General features: G+C 39.3%; 2 protein-coding genes across 2 annotated transcripts in view; one reads left to right on the top strand and one right to left on the bottom strand.

Annotated features, from left to right (window-relative positions):
* Positions 1-3,779, top strand: part of waslb (WASP like actin nucleation promoting factor b) — a 31,943-nt gene extending 28,164 nt beyond the window's left edge. The window contains 1 exon segment of the mRNA XM_042511111.1: positions 655-3,779. Coding sequence (XP_042367045.1) covers positions 655-716 — 62 coding nt within the window. The 3' untranslated portion in view covers positions 717-3,779.
* A 4,350-nt stretch (positions 3,780-8,129) lies between these two features.
* lmod2b (leiomodin 2 (cardiac) b) lies at positions 8,130-16,487 on the bottom strand. Its single transcript, XM_042511724.1, has 6 exons — positions 15,851-16,487; positions 14,206-14,667; positions 13,076-13,336; positions 12,734-12,949; positions 11,635-12,087; positions 8,130-8,534 (listed from the first exon to the last, which is right to left on the bottom strand). The coding sequence occupies exons 1-6, from the start codon at positions 16,124-16,126 to the stop codon at positions 8,508-8,510; spliced, it is 1,695 nt and encodes a 564-aa protein (XP_042367658.1). The 5' UTR covers positions 16,127-16,487; the 3' UTR covers positions 8,130-8,507.
* Between the last annotated feature and the right edge of the window lie 158 nt (positions 16,488-16,645).

Raw genomic sequence — 16,645 nt, forward strand, 5'->3', positions numbered from 1 at the left:
GTAAGCGCGAAAAACAGAGTTTTCCTCATAAATTAAACGTAACACAGGGTGACTAATTCATAATCAAATAGAGGACTGAAGTATTTCTTTAACATTATATTACGATCATTTAGCATAGACTTCTGCCCAAAGCAACTCACAATAAGTTGTAATTCTTTCACAGTTGATTTCAGTAGATCCTGGGAGTTAAGCTGCACATGTGCATAGAGTAATAAACGCTTCCTCTTCAACCCTTAAAGACTGAGTAGTTGCGCGTTGCAGGCACTCAGACTTTGTGTCATTTCTTGTATGTCAGAAGACACGCTGTCGCCAAAATGTAAGTTAGACTTTCATCACTTCCTCATCAGTCTTGAATAACCTCGTGGTTCCTCTTTTTTTTCCATTTTAAGCCTCTCAGTGGAGAAAACTTCCCTTAAAATAGATTCAAAGGAGATACAAAAGTGAAGGTTTAGTCTTGTGCAAAGATAAAAATAGAAGACATTTCTGATGTCTCCACATAAACACATTTTATCTGGAAAAGGAAGCGCTTTGGAAAATACCAGTTTAATTTCTAAAAGGATAATAACTTCAGTGTATTTTATTGTGTCCTTAGCTGTGAGAACAATTCAGCCATTTTCAGTACACTTCACATTAATGTCTTCTTGTCTTCCACAGATGAGGACGATGACGATGAGGATGAGGAGGACTTTGAGGATGATGATGAATGGGAGGACTAGCGATATTTTTGTTTCTTTTTTTTTTCTCCCCTCCCCACCCGTGGATGATTATGACACTAAAATAGTTCTTGTCTTTCTTAAAAGAAATCTTTAATTTCAAAGTTCTAAATGTAAATGTTCTATCAATTTGCTGTATATTTTTGTTGCCTTTATGCTTTTTTATTAATCTGTGCAATACCTCATTTAATCTGTAAATGTCTGTCATTCTCATATCTTAGGTTTCTTTATCTCTGTCATGTCTGTCTCTGTTCTGCCGGCTCCATCTCTCTCGTCTCTTGATAGCAAACATGTCACATTTTAACTACGTTCGGATTTTTTTCGTCTCTCTGCATCTCTTTCTTCTCCTCCCACGTCCCCCGACTCTTTGATGTTCATCACCTCCATCTGTCTCTCAGCCATCCTTCATGTCTGCTGCCTCCCTTCACACCTGTTCCCTCCTTGTCACTCTCCCATGTTCCCCAGATTAACACGTGCAATTTTTCATCAAGTCGTTTCTTAGAGTTGAATGTTTATTTTTCTTCTTTTGGTCAGTGATTGAAGGGTTAGTCGCCACGGATCCTTCATTAATCGTGTCTTCATTGTTCGTCACGAGGAAAAAAAAACTATTTTCATACCCTATTGCTCTCTAGTTTATTTTTACTTATTCAAATGATCCTAGTTTAGCACTCATATTTTCTTAAAAACAAAAACGAAAAAAAGGAAAATGCTCTTTTTGGAATATTTAGCTTCATTTGCTGTCGACTGTAAATTTGCTCCAGAGTTTTGAGTCTTGTTATATTTTTGCACAGATTGAAAGAGGAGACTCGCTGCATGAATACAGGACATTTTCAGGTCTGTATCATTACGAAATACATATGCTTTAAGTAATGAGGCACTTGGACATTAAGCATTTTTAACCGTTAACCCACCACACTACATACAGGACACGCATGGAGGTAGCCCACAGTGTTATTACTGGCTATCTGCTGTGAATTGTCTTTTCTTTTTTTGCCACTGTCACTACAGATTCAGTTGAAATTATGCTTATTTTCTTTTTATCATTTTCTTCTTTTTTTTTTACAATAGCAAGCAGAGTATTGTTTGTTGGAATCAGGTCATTCATCATGTAAAGCTTGAGGAATAAAGACATTTTAGTTTTACACACCTGATGCTTATAATGGGTCCATATGCTAAGTTACTGTACAGAAACCGCGGGGCTAAAGCAGTGTTTTTTCCTGTTATAGACACTAAGTGCTGACAAAGTATAGGGAGAAACGCTAGATTCATGGCATTATTCAAATAAGTATCAATAGTTTCTTGACTAACTAGTAAATCATGAGGTGTAATATAGGAAATGCTTATTATTAAGAACTCAAACAGTGGTCAGTTATTCCCTACAAAGACCAGATAGTCAGATGTCAATATGTATTTCAACCAAACTAAATGATGTTTCCTGATAATTTTTGCTGTGGGATCATTTTAAGATGGATTTGCCACAAGGGACAAAACTTTTAATGCAAAAATCAAATTTAAAAATGATTTTAAAAAGTCTTCTGCTTTTTGATGAAGACAACTGCAATGGCATGACTTGTCCTGGTGTGGTTAACCCATCCAATCTTGCTCAAACTTAGCAGAGTTGGAGAAATTTAACCTATTTATGACTGTGATTTTAGCAGTTCATTACTTTGTGGCCTAATGTGGCGACACTGTACTCATGCAGTGCTCGCTATTCAACCAGAGCAAATGTGTGAAAAAAGACTATAACTTACTAAACAGCAGCTACTGCAGCCACAAGTAACGGAAATTTAGAAAAAGGCTAAAACCTGATGATCATGGTAGCACAAATGGAGAAAAACTGTCAGTCATAAAGCAAAAGAGAGCCCTCCCCCTTCGGTTGTCCATTATTACTTCAGAAATATGTGTACAATTTTAAAAAATAATAATAAAAACTTGACCCTGTCTCACCAGGAATTACACATAATGTTGCAAGTTAAGAGTTTAGTTTGGTTTTATTGAGTAGTACCATATAGCTTTATTACAAACTGTTCACTGAATTACATCTATAGGCTCGTAGATAACGCACGCCAAACAAGTAATGTTAGCTACATTCATTGTTTGCTAGCTAGCTAGATAGACCTTATTTTAGCTGATGTGTTTTATCTAGTTATTTTTCTTTTTATAAGCTGGCGGGAAAAGAAAGAATAAACCACCTTTTCTCGTGTGAGCACATCCCAGACATCACTTGCATGACCTTTGGTTGTGTTATCTTTCTAATTATGTATTTTCACGTTCTTATACAACAGTTTTATGACATACTGCAACTTTTTTGACAAGCAAAATTATCTTTTCAATTGACAAAAATATGTGTAATTCATGGCAAAAAAAGACAGGATCAAAATTTTCTCTCCCTTCAGTCATAGTAGACCAGTTAGCATTTGTTAGCATAAGCCAGCATATGCTAACTGGTCATCCCAGACCACAAAAAGCTGTAGCAGCAAAACCCATTTTAGAGTATTGAATTGCACGAGAGTGCATTTTATTGCTAAGAAATTAAACCTTTTATTCGTAAGAGGAAAATGTTTTAATTCTTCTTTCAAAGGTTTTAGTCTCACTTCAAATTTTCTTGTTAAATGGGCCGCTAACTGCCAACTCTTTTGTCCGTTAAGCGTCAAACAGAAAGCTTGGCCTTCCAGGGTTTCTCTTCGGCTGCACATGCGAACGAGTAGCATGCTAATATTACTATCATATTGTGAGTCATAGGAGAGCTAATACAGAAACATCTTTACCACAGTTTAAAAAACATCCAGAAAAAATAAGACAATGAAAGGTCAAAATGTGTTTTGTCTTTGTCCTCTTTAAATTCAGTCTTTTAGAGATAAATTGCCACTTGTTTGATGTAAGAACTGACCTCTTCTGTCGAATATCAAGATACTTTTTGGGGGAAAACCTAGCCATGTTTTTGCTGATGTTAGCGTCTGTAGGTGACTCGGGTTAATAGGATGTTATGGACGTCAAGCCTAATCAATGAGGTTTGACAAATAATGAACTCTTACATTGTACACTCCAATAAAAGGTTGATATTTACATATGTTGGTATTTTGGCTTCTTTTAACTTAACAACCTGTTTATAATGTATGTTTCTTTTTTTTTTTTTTTAACTTAGGTTTAATTATGTGTTTAGGGTTTAGTGGTCTATGTTTAACTTTGACTTATAGCTTTGATTTATGGAGGAAAAGTGATCCTGATTCGTGATGCACACACTTTGTAGCGCCTGTAAGAGAGCACAATCAAGTTTGTAATCTGAGTCTGTGCATCTGTTTGCCTGTGTGTGTATGTGTGTGTGTGAGTGATGAATACAGGTCTCATCACCTGCAGTAGACAGCCAGACAGGGAGTTGGACAGATCTGGGAACAGCTGAGCAGAGGATTATCACACCCTTTACTGCTACCATTTCACCCGCTGAGCCAGGTAGAAATGAAAACCGAGTGAGTGAGGGACAAAGCATAACCATAGCTGTCAAGCATATATGCAACTTAAATGCGTAAATGTGCGTGTAATATAACATTTCTGGCTGTAAATTCCCCCCCAAAAAATGATTTGAACACTAAGAAAAGAAGGTAAGCAGAGATGACATGAGGGAATAAAAACTGGCCTTTTAAATAATATTTTTAGTCATCACTTTAAATGCTGTAATTAAATGTGACGATCACAATAACAACCACAACAATTCTATGCCTCTACTATTTATTTTTAGTTGACGGCCCACATCAGCTGACACCACACTGACCCTGTATCAGTTCTCTCTGCTGCGGAGTTCGACAGGGATTAGAGCAGGTATGGGACTTTCCACCAGCTTGGCAGCACGACTTGGATTCATTGCTGCCATAGAGATATCAACCAACACATACAGTACACACATGCATGTAAACAAAAGTGTTCACAGAAGTGACGGAGAACTGTTTGTCTTTTGACTGTGAATTCTTCAGGCCCAGACACACCATACGGCAGCAGTGGCAAGGAGGGCAGACTGTTGTTTTTTTTGTTGCCACTTGTGTCTTGGCTTAAACACACTGCAAAGACTGCAGTCAATGGCCAACTAGCACATAAATCCTGCACTTGCATGTGCAAATTAACACTTCGTAGTCTGTATTTGTCATTCAAAAAGAGAAACTGGAAGAGCGTCAGGATTCAAGATGCTAGATAGCAAGTTTGCAAATTAATAACATAACCTGATTTTGAACAGAAAAGAAGATATTTACTGGGCGCTAGCAAACAGTGGCACAAACAATTATTTTTTTTTCAATTAAAGAGCTCATTGGCTAAAAAAAGTAATCTTACCTAAAATAACAAGTTCATTTTGATTTCTTCTCCTCTGCCAGGTCAGAGCCAAGGAAGGCAGACTAGTGTAAATTGTGTAAGACGCAACTTAAAGTTACTTTATGGTTAACAAATTTGTTAAAGTGCATAATTTATGAACTATTACATCTCCTCTCATCAGATTTCTTTTTTTGTATGATCTTTTAAAGAGTTATTGCAAAAGGGGCTCTAAATGTCTGTGGCATATAGACAGCATACATGATAATTTTTGTTATAATGAAGCCAACAATTTTACTTAGTTAGTCAAAAGTAACAGGTAGAATAATGGGTTAATTACTGGTGAAACTGCCCGTAAATGTGCTTAAAGCTAGATTCGTATTTCATGATTTCGGCAGCTTAAAATGAGAACAGAGTCATGGTTTTAATTTGTGCCACTGCATGCATAAATTGGGCAGGAATGCAAAGGTCAAAGGGTCTGACTGTTGTGACTCAGAAGCTTAAGGGATTCTCTGTAGCTCAGTGTTTAAGGGATACAAGTAAACTTGCATACTTAACAGTTTTGCTGACCGGTTTTACATTTCTCTGTGGTGCATGACACCCTCTGTCCATCCTGAAAGTAATCTTGACGTCTCTGCGTGGATAATGGGGTGACCACCCGGAGCGCTGAGACCTCATTTACAAGCAGGAAGTCTCGTCATTTAATGGACGGATCCTCCTATTGACAGTTTGACAGATATGACAAAGTGCTGCGCTTGAGTAGAGGAAGTTTTATTCTTAGGACACTTAGTCTGAGGAATGCATTGTGCATACTGAGCTGCGGTATTTGGGAGGGCCATTGAGGAGACTGGGTTCTGGCATGGGGAGTGTACCCTGCAAAGGAGCTTCACTCAGTTTTTTACTGTCAAATCTGAAGTTGAATTTTCTTCTTAATACACTTTCTTCTTGAAATACATAATTTCATAAATGTTATCTATAGCATTTCCCACACATACCATAACTTTTAGACTAAAGAATATATTTTACCAAGCTTAGAGGTAACTATTATATATGTGCTAAGACTTGCCTGACTGGCCAAGTAAAAAAACAATAATGTTAAAAAATGAAAAACAAAGCTTAATTCATACACATCTAGTTTTGAGGAATCTACTTTCCCACATTAATTTTTTTACGTGCCCCTATACAATTTTTTTTGTTAAGCATTTATCCAAAACAAAAACTAAATGAAATTGTCGTGTTTAATTATATTATGCAGAACAAGGACACAATCTGTTATAGATGCAAAGCAATACAGACAACATGTGTAACTCTTTTTTTTTTTTTTACCACTTGTGCGATCAGGCATGTAAGTTGCTAGATTTTCTTGCCCGCTGTGGCATTTTACTGCCCTGGGCATTCAGGCAATCCTTATTGTTGAGTCATGCAAAGTAATAGTGTCATTGCATTATATTAAAATTGAAGGATTATTTTTGAAAGGTCCCAGGTGCTGCATTCAAGTGCTCAAATATCATCAACATGGAAGCCTAAAAAATAATCTATGCTTGCAGTTAATAACTGACAATTTTTCCATACCAATCTGGCAAATTTGAAGATGATTTTTTGTTTTGTACAATGCTGAGATGAATGGATTGCCTTTAAAGTGTCAAATCACTGTAGAAACTAATATACTTTGAAAAAATGGTTTGCCATTGTGTAATTTGTAGTTTTCTCGCTGTTGCCACCCTTGAGCCCCTGACCGTGTCGTCTTCTAACAGCTGCACTGTGGATTTACGAGTCAGGGAGCTCTTCCAAGACACATAAACAAATGCAGGACCAGGATTGGAATTGTAATACCTCACATCCCTCAGCCTCTTGCTTTCGCCCCCCCCCCCGCCCTCACATGCTCTTGGTTTCTCCTTGCCAACCGGTAAACTCCGTCTCTGTCCCACTCTATCATGTCAATATGTCTTTCTTGAGCCAGCATCCTTATCTCCTAACTGGCTAAATCTGTTTCTTCTTGGGTCATGTTCATCTATTGAAATCCCAATAACTATCAATAAACAACCCCTAATAACCCCAAATCATTTTTACAAACTGTACCTGTGGCTTTTAATGGGATGGTTAACGCCAAAAGGCAGACGTACATCTAAAAATCTCAACAGCAATCTCTTTTCTAATCCACAGACCTTGCGGTGAGCAATTTCATGTAGGAACTATTTTTTTCGTGCTAAGGAGGGCGCCATTTATGTTTACATCTTGTGATGTCATGAGCAGGAGTCTCTTGAGTTGATGCATGCCTCCTTCTGCGCAGTGATTTGGTCGACAGGTGTACTTTGGTAGAAAGAAAATAGTTCCTACATGAATATGCTCATAACAAAGCATATGAATTATCTTGAGTGAGTGGGCCATGATTTCTGGAAAGAGAGATTGCGGTTAAGTTTTTCTGAGGGTTTTTTTGTTGATTTGAGCACCACAAGCTTGGTGCCATCTAGTTCCATTACATTGGAGAGATGGCAGACATCTCTACGGCTGATATATCCAAAAATTTCCAACTCACACCAAAACAATCTACATTAAAAAATAACACTACAAGTAAGAGGGAAAAAATGTATTTTTGATTTAAAGTTGAACTGTCCCTTTAGCTTGAAACGTTAACCTGGTTTTTCGGACGAGTTTATGTAAAATTATGTCTTTATGGAGAGAAAATGTAACACATTGCTGTTGAAAATGAAAAGTTGAATCCATTAGTAAAGCCAGTAGCTTGTGGTGGCTAATGTTAACAAACTTTGGTTAGATATTGCCCTGAAACAGACATCAGTTCTTTTCAAAGGTCTCTTCTGTGATGTCAGTGGCACTAGCAGTGAGCGTCTCTTTTCCCCTTTGCTTGTCAAGCATTGTGAATTGTTCAAACCAAGTGCGCCAGAGCCCTGCTCTAATACGCGCTGACTGGCGTGGGTGTCTTGTGAGTGTGTCGGATCGGGAATATGCATCAGCGGTGCTTGACCAGTAAGATGACTCACTGATTAAAACAGTGCCTGTGTGCGCTTGTTATGCTGCTGAATCACAGCGTGACCCTTTTTCTTTCAAATGAAACTCATCCAGTAACCAAAGAATAAGAAAACAGTCATATACAGTGACAGGTACTATTGTAAACACCAAATGGCTATATTTAGAAATGAACACATGATTCAACCAACAACAGACCGTATTTACAATTTTACAAGAAAACAGTGAATTAGAAAACGTAATGGTAAACAGCTCAGTCAACTCATTTCAAAATTGAAATACAAATAAAAATTAAAATCTCCAATTATGCTTAAATACTTTTTTAAAAAAAAACTTGTAAAGCTAATATTGCAGTGCAAATTTCCAGTATAGTTTTCTTTCTTATGAGTAAGAATTCAGTTTTTGCTTTGTCAGCAATCCCAACATCTTGTGCTTTCATCACTCGGTCGTAATCAGTGGGGAGACGCCATGGTTTCCATGGCAATGGAGAGACCTCTTTTACTTCTTTTTGTATTATCGTAGATGATGTGGGACTTCCACCTGGAGAATGACAGAATGCTTTGTCAGTCTTAAATACAGACCGTGAGGCAGTGATGCTCTTTCAGGATTTCGATGGTGGCAGCAAAGATGGGAGTGAGATGAATGGACATGAGTCAGTGGTCGTGACTGAGAAACATCAGAAAGTTAGAAATGATGATTTCTGAGTCATGGGTACAAAGATGTCGTTTTCAAACCACATTTTGCATGAATGGCCTTGTTTCATTATAAGGGGTAAATCTAATTTACAGTGAGTCATGTTTCTGGTTGCTGACAGTGTACACTATCCAGACTGCAATTTTCTATGAAATTTTCATGTTGCAAACTTAGTAAAAGGAGGATTGTCGGTTATTGTTTGTAAAGAAGCTTGCCAGCAAAGGTTAAAGTAAGTCTCATTTGGCTTTTTTCCTTGCTATATTTGTGCTTTTTCGGCACTGTGTCTTTTGGATGCCTGCAGCTTATGGTCTGGAAACTGGTCGCTACTTTTTTATAAAGCCCCAAACTCACCTGAGCGCTGTGGGGGCAAACACACCCATAAACGTCCCAAACACAGAAAATATTAACAAAACAAGAAAATGCAGGCAGAGGGCACATAAATACACCACCACACTGTTCTACGGGGTCGTAACTAACAATTTAAAGGGATTTCTTCTGTATGAGTCAATATTTTTTAGAAAAATCCTTAATTGTATACTGTTAAAAATGTTCACACAATTTAGATAAATGATTATACACAGGGTTCTTGTGGATCCTAAAAAATACCTTATCCTAATGCCTTTTCAGAATTTAGGTTCATAAAGAGTCTCGGGGTGATGCCTTGTTGTAAAAGAAATATCTCTCCACGGGGTCCACTTAGTTAAATGTGGTAGTCGGTTACACCTCAGTCCAGCTCTCCAGTCTTATTTTCTGTAATGTTTCGATTAGTTCTGCACAGACCTCCTGCTCCCGAGAGCATAGCGAGATTAAAGAAGCGCAGGACAGATGGTGCTCAGCTAAAGACAGTTGGCCTTCAGGGTTCAGAGAAGACACAAAGCCCTCTCTTATTTATGATAGTTGCAAGAATCTGGATAATAATGTTTTTTAAGGAGCCACTGACAGCATGTGGCATAAAGTAGAGGAGCTGACTTTTATATTGGTGATGCTCAGCTGGAGTTAAAAAGGTTTACTGGACTGTTGGAAGTGGATAAAAGGTTGATGTACTGTAGGTTTGATGTTTCTTAATGTGGAGAATAAACTGTATCCTCCTCTGTGAGTGCAAGAAGGACTTTACACAGTGTTTTCAAAATGAACAATTCCAAGCAAGAGAGCATTCACTTATAATTTATAAGCAAATTGTTGAATTTAAAATCAAAAGATTTTTATTCAAAACAGTTTTATCTAAAAATACGGCGTAACAGAGGGGAGATTTATGAGATCAAATCATGAGATTTTACATATGATTGTTGTATTGAAAATATCCTTATTAGCATTGTGAAGTTGATTTTAAACATAAAGTGTAGCTGTAATGTGCATTTTGTAAATCTTCTCTGTTAAAACAAGCATTACATTTTATTTTTAAAAGTGTATACATTTTTGGAAAGCACGAGCTAAATGAGATGTTATCATTCTTTATAAACTCGCAAATCTGGACATTGCATCAAGTCCATGCGTGATGCCTCGGTGGTGCCAACAGATGAAGCGTTAGAGAGCTGTTTTTGTTGGATGTGTGTCGTTGGTTGGTAACGTGTCATATCTGCCTTTATCAAAGCTCCACAGAACAGTTTCTATATATACTTTGTCTAAGTGGCAGGAATTTCACAGCTAGGAGACCCCGCCATCTGAGGGCAGAGCTGATTTTCCACTCTAACAATGTAACAAGCTGTGCTGAAGCTTCAGCCAAAGAATTACTTCACACTCTCCCCGATAGAAAAAACTAAGGTCGGATGCTTTAATTTCCTTTAAAAAAGTAGCAAATTAAACAAGATAAGTGAATGCTCTCTTATTGTTTGCCTCATTGGCTTTATTTTTCTCTTTATCCTGTCTTCCTTCTCAGAATAAGAGCACTTGACAGTCTTGGCTGACATTATTATTGGCTATATTCTGGCTTTTTTCTCTGGCAGTCAAAGCATTGTGATCATAGCACAGTGCTGGTTGGTGGTAAGTGGCCTTTTGCCAGCCTTCAGTATCTCAATGTGGAGAAAAATACATATCATGACTCAGACACTGCTGACTCTGTGTCACCCTCATCTAAATTAAACTTCCTACTTGTTCAGTTTGCATGTAGAGGCAGTTCTGCATTAAGTAGATTACTTTACTGCTTGTGTAGGAAGAGTGTTTTTGCCACTTAATACATTTCTGCATAATCCACCTTTAATCTGATACAGTACTTTGGGGACAACACCGCTGTTTACAAAATTGGAAATAAAAAACAAATGTGTGAATGCTGAAAGCTCAACGAAATTGCAAAAACTTGCTGCAAATGCGAAAATATGACTTCCCTTTAAAATGTAAAAGCCCAATTGCATTATACTACACTACTGAGAAATCTTTATGTTGAAATGTAAAATGTTTTTAGTATTACCTGAAGAAGCTAGGAGCTGAAATACAGTGCTAGGAAAAGTGCACAGTAAACTTTATTGCCAAAGGTGGAATTAGAATTTAAAATAAACAGCTGAAAAGAGAAATGCGTACTTTATAAAGCAAAAAACAAAATTTGAGTGAAAGTATTGATGTCTGCAAATTGCATAACATTTTGACATTTGAGTGGTTTCTGTAGCTGCAAGTATGCAGAAGGAGTATTCAATCAAAAATGTACACAAGAATTATAATTACTTTGTGACCTGTTTTAACATTTACTGAAGGCTGTAGATAAAAGTATAGAGTAAAGTAAAATTTCAAAGTTAAGTAAGATTTGAAGTTTTTTTCGACTTCCGGCATGTACTGAAAATTTGAAGAAAAGAAACTTTAAATTTTATTACATTATTACATTACCATACAAGGGCTTTTATTTTGAAAATCCAGCTTTGCTGAATCAGCATTCGCACAGAGAACAGCGAATATAAATCCATCCAATGATGAAACAGAATTTAAACATCCCTATTGTTGCACAAATCCTTTTACTCACCCGTCTCAGACTGCGGATGCTGCTGTTGCGAATGGACTCCATCAGCTGGTCGTGGGCCGACCTCATTGGCGTGGACGGCCTGCTGCTCTCCTCCACTCTCTTATCCATCGCCACGGGCCTCAGCGCGTTCTTCAGCTCCTTCAGAATGCTGGTTGTCTCGTCTTTCTCCGGCTCCTTCCCCTTCTTGCCCTTCTTACCTTTTGTCTTTTTCACCTTCTTGCCACCCGCCTCGTGCGCCTTGATGACCTCCGCGATCATCCTGGTGGGTTTCTTCTTCTCCCGCTGTGGGGGAGGCGGTGGAGGAGGAGGTGGTGGTGGAGGAGGCGGTGGAGGGGGAGGAGGAGGTGGAGCAGGAGGAGTCTGTTTTTTAGCCTGGTCACTCCTGGGGAGTTTGGGTGAGGACCAAGGAGATCCTCTGGGTGAGCTGTAAGGTGACGAACGAGGAGTTCCTTTCTATAGACGGAGAGAGGAAAACAGATTGTTACTGAGACATTTATAACGAGCAAAGGCTAATGTGCTCCCTTACACTGAGTGCTGCAGCTGTAAACACCAAGAATTTGCATTCAAAGTGCTGGAACCTAATCTGGGAACCACACAAATCTGCAGGCTTGTGTTTTATTTGCTTCGTCAGATGCTTCTGGCCCCCTCCCATTCAGATTTCCATACGGCTTGGCCTGCTTTGGGCTAATTGTCAAACCAACAAAAAAAGTGGTTTGGATGCACTATGCATAAATGGCTTTTTATGTGTTTTTGTTTTTTGCTGTTGTTGTTTTTGTTATGTTTTGTTTTTTGCTTTCCAGACTTTCTAAAATCAATCAGAATATGACAAAAAAAACAAACAAAAGAAAAACAGATTTGGGCTGGTAGCCTTATCACTGCCATTGATGCTGCACTATGACAGACAGTCGAAGCAGCTGATTTTGTCAGTTATCATTAGCATGGATTGTTAGCTGAAGAGCTTGTTATTGTTTGTCACAGAGATGGACTCTTTGAAAAGTTAAATGGAGAACAATTGCCGGTCACTGGTACACTGTGTGTCCAACCAGTTGGAAAATAACCTTTTTATCTGTCATGTCTTATAAAGGCGCCAATTATGTACCAGTGCAGTGGTTCTGGGATTCACAGCTCCCTCTGGCGCCCCCTGTTGGCCCTGCTGCTGCTGTCTCTGCTCCTGCAGCCGTTTCTGTCTCTGGCGATCCTGGTTCCTGGTGAGGATCCCTGTCATGCTCATCCTGGGACCAGGCAGGTTGAACTGGTAGCCCAGCTTGATTAAGGTGTAGTTTTCCCTCAGTATCTTCACCATCTCCATTTCTACCTGTGGGGGGAGTTTAAGGAGGCGAAACATTGTCACATCTGATTACGAAGAGAAGCTAACCAGCTTAAAGTCACTCTGTGAAGATTTTGTTTGAGACAAAATAGGAAGTGAGAGAGGAGGACTAACCTGTCCTCCACACATGTGTCTCTGGTTGTGGAACCGAAGCTCCGTTAGGGTGTTGTTTCCAGGAAGCGCTTGAACCAACGCCATCACGCCTTTCCCAGTCACATAATTAGACTCTATATTCAGACTGGTGATGGACGAGTTCTCCCTCAGCATCTTAGCGATGGCCAGAGCCACAGGGTCGTCGGCTCGGGTGTTTGCGAGGCTGAAGACCCGCACATGTGTGTTGGACCTCAGTGCTTCAGCAAATCGGATGAGGGTTTCCTAAAAAGTAAATTGTAATATTCTCAGCATGAACGCATAAAGCTCATCAACTGACCTGTTTTGAGACAAATAAACATATGAACCTTTTGAAACTGTGAAACAGGGGCCTTAAAATATTATTTAATGCTAAAAAATATATAGTTTAAAGTGATCGTATCTTTTTGAGTGGGGTTATATGAGGTACTTATCCATAGTCACTGTGCAACCTATAGTAGATGCAGACAAGAGTACAGACATGGAGGCTAAGTAATGTATTGCTGTTGCTTACTGTTCTTCATAATTTAGTCTGATTTTGAAGAGCATGATTTAAAGACTTTATTACCCCATTGAAAAATGCTGAGGTGCACAGACAATCATCTATTGTACGTAATACACTGACTATGGATGAGTACCTCATTCAATCCCAAAAAAGTCTGACTCATTCCTTTAAGGACAACTGGGTAAGTCTTTTTTCTTGACACATCCCCCACCAGCCTAAAGACATTTTAACACTTTAATAAGACCAGTGTTTACCAAGTTGACAGAAAGGTCATCCTCTGCACCTAAATCTGAAATGAGTTAAGTAACACTCTCAGCTGCGTCTTACCAATGACTGAACCCCAAAATGATTGAAATTTTTAGGAAACAGAAACCTGGTCAGTGGAGGAAACCCTGTTTTTGTCCTTTTTCCTGTCATAAAAAGTGGTTGTGCCAATTATGTAACTATGCTCCACTGCACAACCATGGCAGGATGCCTGGTTCCAAAAATAGGCCAGCATACTGTTTTGATGAGGTAGTGGAACTTCAACGGAAGTCTTTGTCAGTCTTTGTCAGTCTTTTTCCTCCTGTATTTACACCTTTTTCAAACCTTTAGCCGTCTGCACTCTTACCTGTGAGATGTCGTCAATGTTGTTGAGATTAACCTCTGTGAGTTCAGGGTCGTCACTAAGAGCTCGTTGGAGAGCTTCGTCGACGATGGTTGGATTTCCGGTTGCGTTTGGGTCGGCAGGTGGAGGGGGAGGAGTCAGTCTCATGGGCTCCACCCTCTGTGGCTTCAGCAGCATAAGAGTTTCGGCCCGTGACGTCAACACCCCAGAATCCTTTGAAGGTTCAGATCTTAATTTATTATCTTCTTCGTCCTCCTCTTCTTCCTCTTCCTCCTCTTCTGTTAAAGCTTCCTCCTCTTCCCCACTCTCCTCTTCTTCTTCAGCCTCCTCCTCCTCCTCCTCTTGTTCTTCTTCTTCTTCTTCTTCTTCCTCCCTCTCTTTCTTTTTCTGTTCTTTCTCATTTTCAACATCTTTTTCATCCTCTTCACTGTTTTCTTCTGTCACACACTCCTCTTGTTCTTCATCCTGTATTTTGATAAAATCATTCAGTGCTTTAAATGCATGCTGTTATAATGAGTGTTTGCTTTTTCTTTTCTTTTTTTTGAAAGAAAGAGTGTGTAAGATTTAGGGGGATTTAGTGACATCTAGTGGTGAGATTGCAGAGTGCAATGAGCTGAAACTTCTTTCCGGTTAGATTTCCTGCAGTGTTCATTGTTCAGGAGGTTTTCACCGGGATCTGAATTACCCGAAGCACACACGAGTTAAACCAGTTAAAACACTGAAAAAAGCCAATTTCACATCACTAATCAGTGTTTCTTTAATGCCGTTCATATGTCATATCACAAGCCTCGTATATGCTGATATCTTCCAGACTTTCAGAGGGTTTTTACCAGGAGCCCAATTATATGCCGAGGTCTCTTCCCCTCCAAAATAATTCGATATAGTGATTTAAACCAGTAAAAACACTGAAAAAAGCAGTTTCTCTGCTTTTATTTTTTTTATCAACACTGTTCACCCAGTACCTGCTTATTTGTGTCCATTTTTTCTCAATGATAACTTAATATTCAGAAGTTCAGGAGATTTTTACCAGGAGCTGAATTTTCCACAGAAAATTCCCTACAAAAACAAACAAACCCAGTGATTTTAATTGGTGGAAACATTGGAAAAAAAGGCACTCACATCACATTTTGCCTATGCTGTTTGGTTCATTGCATAGGTGCTACTAACTACCGTGGCTAACACGAAAATGCGAGAATGCAAATGGACCTTGTTTTATCTGTTCTGGGCCACTGTAGAAACATGGTGCAACATGGCAGGCACCATGTACAAGGACCCACATATGTAGATACAAATTGTTCACTCTAAGCAAACAAAAACCCAACTATTCTTATTTTCAGGTGATTTTTCACTGAATAAAACATATTTGCATGACATGCCATTTCTGCCAGTATATCTCCCTAAATCTTTCACAATGAACCTTTGAAAACATGTTCAAGATGTTCATTGTTAAGCTATTTGGACGGTTCTTAAGGCAACCAAAGAAGACGGAGGAATTTGTTATGATTTTCTTCTTTTACTTCAAACAGTTTCTTTTAGTATTTGTTTTCACTAACTTGTCTTTAGTTCCATCTAATACATCTTCAAACATGCTTCACCTCTGGCACATTCTGCAAATACCAAGCAAATCGAATTAAGTGCAGTTACTGACCGGTTTGGGACTTCCTCCACCTATCTCGTCCTCCAGCAATCTGCGTGTCTCATTTTCCCAATACTTCATCAGGGCCTCCCTGCTGAAGGTGCCCGTTGGGGTCTTGTCCGTCTGATCTCTCTGTCTGAGTCCTATGGGTACGTTGGCGTCGGGATCAATGTCCACTAGCTCCTTTTCCAACTCAGCCAGCTCCTCGGGGCTGAGGGAAGCCAAAAGCTCATCCTCATCAACATCCTCATATTTACTTAACTCTCGGCGGTACCCGAAACAGCTCATGGCTGAAGTGTGATAGCACAGAACCAGTCAGAATGAGTTTAAACTACCACAGAAAGACCGGTTCTTGAGTTGTTCTTAATTCTGTCTTGTTCCCCAAATTAAGATGGCATGTGGGATCCAACAAAAGACAAGGTCCACTGTGAGGTTGCTGGAGATCAACGGACATAAAGGGTCCGGTTGAGGTGATCCTTGCCGGGGGAATGTGTTTGGACGTCCCCACTCCAGTCTGATCCGGATCTGTCCTGGCCGCCCGTGTTGCTGTGAGGGACAGTCTATGTGTGTATGTGTCACTGTCCTCTCCTCTCTAATCTCGCCAGCTGCTGTTTGGGCCTTAAGAGAGGGATCAGAGGGGAACGTACCAAAGTGTGGGCCCCATGATGCAGCGTCTTTTTTGGGAGGCACTGCTCTGAGAGACAGAGCCACAAAAAGCATGTGAGCTCAGAGACTGCGGCCTGTCAACGTAGCAGTCTGTCACCACGGCCTGAGTGGCTTTGTTCGCAGCCAAAAAAGAGCAACTGG

This window comes from Plectropomus leopardus, chromosome 22 (genome assembly GCF_008729295.1).
Source record: "Plectropomus leopardus isolate mb chromosome 22, YSFRI_Pleo_2.0, whole genome shotgun sequence".
NCBI lineage: Eukaryota > Metazoa > Chordata > Actinopteri > Perciformes > Serranidae > Plectropomus > Plectropomus leopardus.